General features: G+C 39.3%; 1 protein-coding gene across 1 annotated transcript; it reads right to left on the reverse strand.

Moving 5' to 3' along the window:
• Positions 1-10,807, reverse strand: LOC110782009 (uncharacterized). Its single transcript, XM_021986055.2, has 10 exons — positions 5,673-10,807; positions 5,238-5,367; positions 4,984-5,134; positions 4,701-4,827; positions 4,477-4,551; positions 3,359-3,449; positions 2,979-3,249; positions 2,853-2,895; positions 1,774-1,877; positions 1-725 (listed from the first exon to the last, which is right to left on the reverse strand). Exons 1-10 carry the CDS (start codon positions 10,699-10,701, stop codon positions 306-308), a joined length of 6,441 nt encoding a protein of 2,146 aa, XP_021841747.1. The 5' UTR covers positions 10,702-10,807; the 3' UTR covers positions 1-305.
• Between the last annotated feature and the right edge of the window lie 60 nt (positions 10,808-10,867).

Raw genomic sequence — 10,867 nt, forward strand, 5'->3', positions numbered from 1 at the left:
TTGTACACAAACACTCAGTCTTAAATTCTTAATCAACTCAATAGTCATTACCGTGAAACATTACAATTGTTAGTGTTATCACAAGTTTACAAGGCGTTACCAAGTACAAGAAAAATAAAAAAAAGAGTAATACTAAAAACACTCTCCCCCGTCCTAAATTAAACACCCAAAGAAAAAGGAAATGCAAATAAGTAACTCATTTACAGATTGACTGCATCTCCATAATATTGCTTAATCAGTTAATCCTGTCAATGACTGCTGTTACTCTGTTAGTGACTGTTTAAAGACTAAATCCTAGGATTTCACTAAAGCCTACCCAATAGTCGAAGAGGTTTTATCAGTTCATCAAAACCATCCAACTGTGAATTCAGAAAGCCATCCTCAGATAAGATGGTTGTTTGCTCACTCAACAGACCATCATCCTCTTGTGCTTCATCATCACTAACACCAAGGCTAACAAAATCACCCAAATCTCCTTGAAAGTCAACACTATTGACTTTATTCGGTTCAACACGCTTCTCAAGTATATTAGGTCTTGTCTCGGGATCTGCAACCACTGAAAGACCAGAACCGAAATAACGTCCCTTGGAATTCTTCTGATCTTTCTGACCTTTCCGTTTCTTGGACTTTCCTTTTTTGGGATGGTAAAGTTTGCATTTTGACCCTCGAGGGCAGCTTTCGGAGGCTTCAAATTCAGGGCAGATGTAACTGTGCTTCTTCCGGCACTGCAAGTGTGTAGACAGAGATTTGTTCTACTTGTTTCTATCAGGCAAGTCGACATGTGACACTCACAAGCAAACAGGGAAGTTTGGTTGAAGAAACCAATAAATGAAAACATAGCAAAGTCAATTTATAATCATAAAACACAACCGGAGTTGCCCTCTTGATTATTGTACCCCCTCCGTCCCGGAATATTGGCACCGTTTTGACTGGACACGCTTAATGCACAACTTAGACCACTAATATCTATAACTACATATTATAAAAACTTATAAAATATTAGTAATAGTTTGAAATATATATTAAGATGCAGTCACCAGACAGTTTATGCATTCCTTAAAATGAAGGGTTAATAAAACCGTGATGCTAAAGTAGACTGCTTCTATGTTTGACCATGGAACAGAAGAAACTAATAATATCCAATTAAAAAGAAACATGATGACAAGATGGCACATTCTGCAGTTGCAAAGACTAACCAGGATCCTGCCATATGAGAAAATCTATGCAGCATTTCCTCTAACTAGCCTAAAAATGGTGTTCCAGACGACACAGAGAGGAAGGGGGTGGGGGGTAACCTTTTTGTACAAAAGTAAGGCATTCAGATAAAAATTCCAAAACAGAGATAAAATTTTCAACCATGTAGAAGGATAAAAATAGATAACTTACTTCACATATACTACTTAGTGAACTCATTAAGCTTTCAAAAGACAAAACTGCACAAGCAGTTGAATTTGCAATACCAAGGGGGCAAGGAGTATTCCTTCTAGTTTAACTTTATAATGAAATGGAAACATTTGATGATTGAAAGATACAAATTGAAAGATGCAGAAAGAGGTTTATAACTTGACAAAAGATGACATTTTTTGACCCCATTTGACAATGCTGACCTTTTAACACAAACTTTAACCAATATTTTACTAGTGTGAATGGCAACAATTAATTGGATGAATGTGCAAATTAACTAAAGAGAACAACGTTTTTGGTCAACTGAAAGAGGAAGTTGGACAGAAAGAGTATATGCAAGTGGCTAATAACAGCATTAACAATTAGTACCTCATTTCCTTCAGCACAATATCCCTTGAGGAAGCTCTCACATATAGAGGCTTTTGGATTCACATTCACATGCCTATAAGGACATTTCTCGTTGGAGCATAAGCCTGCATGAAAAGCCAGTCAATATCAATTACTAGTCGCATAAGCACGCATCGTGATGCGTGCGCCAGTTACATATATTATTACTTATATCTTATTTTTTTGACATAAGAATTATTACTTATATCATAGTCATAAAAGAATTGCATAAGCATTATTGAAAATAAGTAGCAAATAAACTATACAGAGTACATGATACACTTCGATTACTCATAAATATATTCTTATTTTTAGGGAATCTCATAAATATAAATGCATAAATTCGATCTCTCTCCTTTTAAAAGAGGAAAATAAATATCCAATTCTATGTACTCCCTCCTTTTTTTTTCCTTAAATGCATCACTTGTATGGGAACATAGCTTTAGGAGGCCCATGCACAATTATTATTAAATGGTGCAAGTTTTTTTATTAAAGAAAAACAATGGTGACCATGATAGTGATCGCATGTGAGAAATAGATGTGGTTTTTTTAATTATTAGTGGAGACCATGAGAGAGAGAAACAATAAATATTTTGAGTGCGGATTAATGAAATAGAGAGAAATAATAAAATATGGTAGAAAGTTACCAAATATAAGTGATGCATTTAAAAAAACACCCATAAAATGCTGATGCATTTTAAAAAAAAACGGAGGGAATACAAAATAGTAAACATTTTTCCTACAATATTCTTTACCATACTATAGTTATTTATAGAAGCAATCTTTACTAATTTAATTTTCTTTTTTCCAAACCTTGCATATTTTATTTATTTAATGAAGGATGACAAGGGTTCTTGTTACATTGACGATCTCCTATGACGATTCATGTTAGCCGACCCCAAATTACTTTGGGACTAAGGCTTTGTTGTTGTTGAATGAAGGATAACAAGGGAACTCCAAAATTTTTGATGCCACCTCGGGGTTCTCTTATAGAATAGAGATGTTGGTTATGATACTAGATTACTAGTCATACAATCAAATGCATTAATACAGAAGATCACCTTGTAGAAAAAATGAACAATCTGGCATTCTTTCAGGAATAACCTGCATAAAAGAAACACCAGAAATAATTAAGCAAACATTGATCCAAACAAAATTATCCAGACAGAGGGCATAGCATGATAGACCTTATGAGTCAATCTGCAGTTCGGATCAACACATAAACCCTTCAAGAATTTTGTGCAGACTGCTATTTTAGATGGATCATGGATAAATGAACATTTCCCTTCGCCCTTGTTGCATTTGCCAAATCTAGTAAAAAACTGGCAGAACTTTCGTTTTTTGGCTAGTCGCATCCTAGCAGTGTGCAAACTCCATCGGACCTTTTCACTAGCCAAAATGCGAGTGCGTCTCTTTGGGTCTCTAACAAGCTGGTTCCCATTGCCAATCCGTACATACCTACCCCAAACAAGAAGATATTCATCCAAAAACCAGAAAGAACCAGTAAGTTTTATAGAAAACAACTACATTCCTGCATATAGTTACTGGTAATATCTCATAAACATACTCATCGCTTCCAATTAGAAGCCTCTTTGGCACATAAGTTTTTCTGGCATCCTTTTCTGTCTTTGAAGCAGTAATGTCTGATGCTTCCTCATCTATTCAAGAATTTACGTCAGTTCACATGCTTATCAAATATCAATCACAATTGGAAGAAGATTGGAGAAAAGGAGGAAATCAACCGGACAAGCTACAAATTAGCTCCATGAAGATCATGATTCCAGGAAGCAATGTAAAAGAAAGGAGTATTGACATTTAACAATGCAGGGCCAGTATCATTTTAGTTAAAATTATATTTCATGTATAGAACATCAGATATTCCAGCAATAGTATAATATGACAACATTGCTAATCTATAACAAGAAAAGATGACCGTAACCAGTTTCGACCTTTTAGTGACCGTAACCAGTTTCGATCTTCAAAGCCTATGACAACAACTAAACAGGATGAGAGCCAATAATTGACTCACCGCCTAACGGATTCAATAATCAGAACCAAGTATAGCTTTCAGCTTTGACATACACACAACTCAAAAACTGTCCATGAAAATCTCAACACCAGGAAATAACAACTCTACCCATGGTCCCTTGTGGCCATAGTGTAATTCTTTATCTATAGCCTCTATCAGGAGCTTACTGTTTTGATGTTAATTATTAGTGGAATGGCACAGTAGATGCTATCCAGCACAGCCCAAGAACTATACATAAACCACATTCTCAGATACACGGACCTTAAAAAAAAGCACAATTTTCATTTACGCTATGAAACTGTGAAGCAATATGCTAGGAGGCAGAAATCAGTTGTTGATCATCTGCCTCCCAGAAACCCCCTCCAAAAACAGGGGGATTTTTCGTGAGCTGTACTTGGATATAAAAACATATCTACTGCTAGTGCTACAATTAGTGACAACATTAGGGTTCACCTTTTTTCCCTAACTTAGTCATAACTATGAATTCGCTAACCCATTGACATACCCTCTAGATGAAATAAGCTTTAAATGTCCACTATTCTACCCGAAGCAAAACAAAAATGTCGAACCAGAATAGGTTCTTTGTTGCTCCTCATCATATGTTTGAAGATAATTAAACTGAAGCAAAAGAACAAGGGCAAAGTAGGCTAGAAAACCTGATATCCTTTGAAGAGTCCTCCTTGAAGGATCCATACGGTATCGAAACATACCAATACGAAATATTCTCTCTCCTGTGCATTGCAAATATTCATCACCAAGTCAAATTATGGACCATATCAAAAACATAAAACATAAACAGGGTAGAGGGCAAGCTCAAATTAGCCATTGTTTAGAAGACTACAAAATAATCCAAGATCTAAGCTTCTTGTCATTGACCTACCTGGGTACCGCTTCAAGCCGTGAACTAGTTTATGCAAAGAAGTTGCACCGCTCTCTGCTTTAGAACTAACACCTACAGATCCAGATTTTTGCACAGAATCCATTGCAGCAACTGCCAGAGCAGCTTCCTGTAATGGTAATAAACAAGTTAGTGAGACAAAAAGCAGCACAAATATCTAATTACACACCAAAGAGCTTGTATGGTACACCCATATGTTTAGTGAAGAGCCATAAGAAAACAATCTCATTTGTAGAAATTACATTGAAATAAATACATAACTAACCTCTCCAACCTTCTTCGAACGCTTTTCCATGGACTTAGACCATTTTAAACTGGTTCCAGGGAGACTTACGACCTTTGATCTTCTTAAAGAAAAACCACGACCTGACCTTACATACACAGCACCCCTCTTTCTTGAAGAAATTGGTTTTCGACTAAAAATATTGCCATATAATTTCTGTCAGACAATTGCACCAACACGCAAAAATATTGACATAAAACCCAATTGATATAGCATAGGTTTTCTGCCAGACAAACCTCCAATAAGTAGCTCGTTTCCAAGGCAACAAGTGGGAAAGTAGTCTCCCTGATCTCAATACATCAACACCTTTACCACAGGACATGGAATCACCCAACTTCCAAACAAGCGAAAATTTGGAAGATTTAACTGCAAATAATATGAACATTATTATGAACCCTTTTCCATTTAGTGGCCGCATATTACTACTTTGCTGTGTTCTTTTCAAAAACCATCCCATTCAAATCAAGTACAGCAACACTTAAGCATCCAAAAAAGGTCATTGCAAGTTTCTTATAGACTATAACATGAGTTAATAAATTTAAAACCGAAGCTAAAACCAGATGAATAATTCTGGGTTGTCAAAAATCATTACAAACACAAACTGTTATCTTGCAATCCAATACGCAGTTAATGAACTGTACTAGTAAATGAGGAGGCAGGTAATAATATACCTTTATTTGATAGTCTTTTGGTAAAGCTTCTACCAGAGGAAACATGAAGATCCCTTTGAGAAAGTAACTTGGAACTATCTTTATAAACAACAGCCATTTGCTGGATATTACCATCCGAGGAAGCTCTAATGAGTTGGTTTTTCCTTCTCTTATAGTAATTGGTATCTGAAGATGCAGCAGTTGCCTTGTCTATGCTATGCAACGACGATTGAGAGGACTCTGAAGCAGCGATCAATTGATTTGATTTGCGCTTTATGTAAATCATACTCTTTGAAGTCGATCCAAGCAAATCTCCGTCGCTCAAAATACCAGGATCCTCCAAATTTCTGCTCACAACAATTTCAGGATCCCTACAAGAATCCGATGGAGCATCAGAGGATCTGAGTGCCTCTTCATTGTCTGTTCCTTCAGCATGATCTACATGTAAAGAAGATGCACATTCTCCAGAGTACACAACATCATTATCCGATGTCTTACCACTGCAGGGTAATGGAGGCGTCTTCGGCATTTCAATGGGTGTGCTTCGCCCTCCTGTCACAAGGCCAACAGGTAACTTAATAGACTCAGTCATCACAGCGCCCACCATCTTCCCAATGCTGTCTGTCTTATTTGGCTTTGGACGATCGATGGATGCACCAAAAGCACGAGATCCTGAGGTGGTTGCACCAGAAACAGGATTTCTTACAAGACTGTTACCTTTCCGAATGTAAGAAGTGTCCTTAACCTTCAAGGCTTTCCCATACAGTGCCCTGTGTGGAGGAGGAATCGCCACAGATGGCTTTTTCACTGGTATGTTTGAAGCTGTTGAGTTACTTGTCCGAAGTGGAGGAGGAATTGCCACAGATGGCTTTCTCACTGGTATGTTTGAAGCTGTTGAGTTACTTGACCGATGTGGAGGAGGAATTGCCACAGATGGCTTTTTCACTGGTATGTTTGAAGCTGTTGAGTTACTTGTTCGATGCCATGTTCGAGGTTTTACTGGAAAGGTCTGTGTTTTGTTAGAGGGGTTAACCACAGATGAGGGATGGCTGGTAGGAGGACTTGTTCCCACACGAGTTAGAACATTCCTTCTCTGTCTAATCATAGAACTTGAACTGGGCATTGTAGTCTTGACCTGCTTTGACGGTAATACAGTTTTCTTAATACCTAATGAAGCAGAAATACCTGGCTTTGAGTTGTTCTTATGACTTTCAGGAAGTGAATTGGCTTGGGAGGTAAATGAGCTCTGTGTTACAAAAGGTTGATTTGTTTTTTTGACATCTTCACTCAGCTTCTCACCTGAGGTCACGTGAATCGCTGGACTGGAAATGGACGTACCCAACGAGGAGGAAAAGACAGAGCAACCCCCAGGAAAGCGAAAGTTGGATGGTGTATTTAACACATCAGAATTAGTAGTCTCTCCGCCACAAATAGATTCAGGACATGTCTGCAAACACCCAGACAAAGAGGAAGGATTAGTATTTAGAACAATAGTATCAACACAATCCATATTCTTTTCCAGAGGTATTTGCTCTGCATCCCCGGTATGATCAGGCGGCAAACATTGCAACTTATTCATTCTATCAGTTGCCATTCTACATATTCTTTCTAATGCAATGATCACATCATTGGCTCCAGTAGTCATCAAATTCCCATCTACCTTCTGATTGCACCCGGATTCTGGTAAATAAGATTGATTTGCATCTGGAGGGGAACTCTTTGAGATAGATAAACATGAATCTGTGCACAAGATATCAGAGATTTGGTTGTCAGAAAAGCTACATGTTTCTGCACACAAACTACTGGCTGGTTCATCAACTGCATCTTTTACAGCAATTACAGACTTCTGAATTTCAAATCCTTCTGCCAATTGCTGAGAATGGTTAGTCGAGTTCCCATCAGCTATAGTTGTCAAGGTCTTTGCAGATGCAGGTAACTCAGAACTCTCAGACCCTGGAGCGTCAGAGAAAACTGATTCCAACGGAAATATTTTCCTTTTCTTACCACAACTAGAAGAAGAATTCTCAATTGGATCTAAATCACAAGGATGACTCGTGGAATTCATACCCTTAACACAACTTCCAGCAAATTCATTTCCATCCGGAATATCTGATTCCACAAATGGTGACCCTGAAACTGCAGAGTTATGTTTCTCTACAGAAATCATAGCATTCTCAATAGGAGAGCTTAGACTCACAGCACTCGCATGACACGATTCAGATATTCTTGAATCTAAAGCATCTGGCTCACTTTCAGCTTTTCTCTTTCTGTTGAGTAGAGCAGTATCCTCTTTAACAGGAAAAGCCAAGACACCTCCTGCAACAATACTACTGGTTGGATTTTGTTCTCTTCCTAATGTAATATCATCATTGACTAACGTGGTGTCTGAACCTCGACATTGTTGCTCCTGAATGTCATCAGTAACTCTGGAATCAGAAACACTGTTTAGTATATGTTTTAAACCAATAGTAATATCATCATCACAACTGGGTGAAGTTCTGTTGTCACTGGATACATCAATTGATAAACTTCCCCCAAACTTGGCATAATCCTCAGAATTCCTCGACTCCGGCTCATAATCCCTATCCGAATACAAACTCCCCAATGATAGTCCAATAGTAGCATTTTCGGGTAAAGAAATGACCTGCGTTTCACAAGGCTTATCAGCATCAACCAATGGGCATGTTAAATCCACTTTATTTTCTCTCGTGTTTGAGACACTACCGGGAACTGGGACGGAATTCACGATGGCTACAGAATCCAAAGCATCCACATTTCCACAATAATTGTCACTATTATTCACATTGTCTCCCTCGCATATCACCAACTCTGAGGAACCTTCCTCAGAACTATTATTGACCAACACAGGAGCCATATCCTGATCCTTGACACTAGCTTTTTCAGTATAAATGTCTGGACTATCTTTCTCAGATTTTGAAGCATCTTCATCTTCATCTGGATTTGAGATTCTTTGCTTGTCTTGTAAAATTCCCTTAGTATTTCCATGACCTTCAGAAAATCCAGTCCCCAATGACACTGTTGAATCAGGAAGATTCTCCAACATTCCAATCTCCCTCATTCTCTTAGAGACAGATGCTTCGGAAACAGAATGACCCACAACTTTCTCTTGATCTACCACAGATGGGGATTTATTAACATCAACTTTTTCAGTATCCACAAATACATTTTGATTTGAATCAATAACATCCCCACCACAAGATAACTCCTTCTCTAAATGCTTTACAGAAACACCAGAATTCAAAAGCCCAGTATCTGTCTTTGCGGGAACTGATTTAGATAGGCGGGAAAGAGGGCTAATGACTTTCCTCTTCTTCCTAACAGTAGGAGAAGATACATTATCAAATCCAGCATTCTTATCATCCTTCCCCAAAACCTCGCCATTCAAAACTGACTCAGAATGATTACCGCGTACCTCCACAGTATTTGGATTACCAAGTCTTTTCATAAGAACAGACAATCTAGCTCTTTTCTTAACATCTTTCTCTTTCTCTTCCCTTTTAGATACAGACAAATCATTTGCAAGACACTCTACTTTTGAAAGACTCTCACCACCTATCCTAATACCTGAAGAGCTATTCACATTACAATCTACCCCAGAACACGAAGGGGCGGCCATGATTGGCTTAGCCACTAAAGCATTCGACTTAAAACACACATCAAGATCAACAGAGCTTCTCACTTTCTCTTCACTTACCCTACTACGATCTAAGTACTCTGAATTCGACTCTTTACCTTTGTGTGGACTAGGAGTTTTATTATTATTGTTATTACTATTATCAAACCTATTCCTAAAACTACTACTACTATGTTGTTGGTGTTTCCCTGGTTGTATCCTAAGAAAGGCACTTTTCTTCTGCACATTCTTCTTAGGGGTACCGCGATTACTATACTCTTGAGCCTCTTCCTTTCTCCCCCGATTACTTAATTCATCATCAACCTTAATCCCACCAATCCGAAACTTGATGGGAGAACGAGACACTTCTCTCGAACCACCACCACCACCGCCGCCGCCACTACCACGCCTCATATTGGTATTCTCCTCCAATACAACATCCTGTTTTCCAACCCTCAACAATACCTCATCATTCAATGACCCTCGACGGCATTCGCTAGAATTCGGTTCAATCTCCTTCCTTGGCACCATCTCAGGATAGTACTTTTCATGGTACTCAAAATCCCGGTCACGATCACGATCATGATCACGACTAAATTCACCCTCCAATCTATCAAAAACCCCCAAAACTCTACGATCATCAACCCAATCGCGACGCAATTGATACTCAGTTGTATCAGGATGTACCCTAACACGAGGCTCCAAATTCAATTCCTCCCTAAACCTAGGAGGACTATCAATCTCACGCCTAACCCTATCAAATTGAACAAATTGAGGAGGAGATCGACGAGCAACAGGGGAAAGAGGCGGAACCCTAGAAGAGGGTGGCGGAGGAGGGGGAGGAAGCGGAGGTGGAAGTTCAGATAATTGAAAACGAGGACGACGATCAATTTCTTCGAAATTATGATGATGATGATTATCATAAATATGAACACGATTAGGCGGAATTACCCTAGTTGGAGATCGGAATACATCTCTATGATCGTCGTCGAGAATGCGACGATGCTGCAGCTGGTGGTGGTGCTGGTGATTGTTGTGGTGGTGGTGAGGGGGAGAATTGACAAAATTAACATCGTCATAGGGTTTATGGTGAGGGTGAGGGTGAGGGTGAGAGGAAAGAGAGTGAGGAGGCGGCGGGGGAGGAGGATGGTGGATAAGGAGGCGAGGAGAGAGAGGGTGGTGTTGCGGTGGAGGAGGGGGAGGAGGAAGGTGGCGGTGTGGTGGAGGAAAGAAACTAGGGTGGTCGTCGGGAAAAGAAGGGGGAGGAGGAGGAGGGTGAAGAGGTAAGTACCTGGAGGAGGAGGAATCAATGAGTTGAGGGTGGTGTTGGCGAGGTTGTTGATGGTGGTGGTTCTCGTGGTGTTGGTGTTGGTGCTGGTGCCCTTGGTGGTGGTGGCGGTAGTGGTGGTGGTCCATGGTGGCCGATTTTCTCTCTCTAGATTATTGTTGGATGATGTGTATATGGTTGGAGGAGGTTTTAGGAAGAGTACAATTTGACTTGGGTTTCAATGTTTAGTTACTAGCAGCCGTAATTGGAGACTTTTAACGACTGGTTGGTAAGCCAAGTTGCTTTTCTTATTAT

This window comes from Spinacia oleracea, chromosome 2 (genome assembly GCF_020520425.1).
Source record: "Spinacia oleracea cultivar Varoflay chromosome 2, BTI_SOV_V1, whole genome shotgun sequence".
In the NCBI taxonomy this organism is placed as follows: Eukaryota; Viridiplantae; Streptophyta; class Magnoliopsida; order Caryophyllales; family Amaranthaceae; genus Spinacia; species Spinacia oleracea.

What these genes read in the sequence shown, in the direction of transcription:
- LOC110782009 (XM_021986055.2), bottom strand. Translation starts at nt 10,701, where the DNA reads ATGGACCACCACCACTACCGCCACCACCACCAAGGGCACCAGCACCAA. An exon ending in CGGCTTGAAGCGGTACCCAG is followed by an intron (nt 4,552 to 4,700) that starts GTAGGTCAATGA and finishes TGCAATGCACAG; the next exon opens with GAGAGAGAATATTTCGTATT. An exon ending in ATTGTGCTGAAGGAAATGAG is followed by an intron (nt 726 to 1,773) that starts GTACTAATTGTT and finishes ACACACTTGCAG; the next exon opens with TGCCGGAAGAAGCACAGTTA.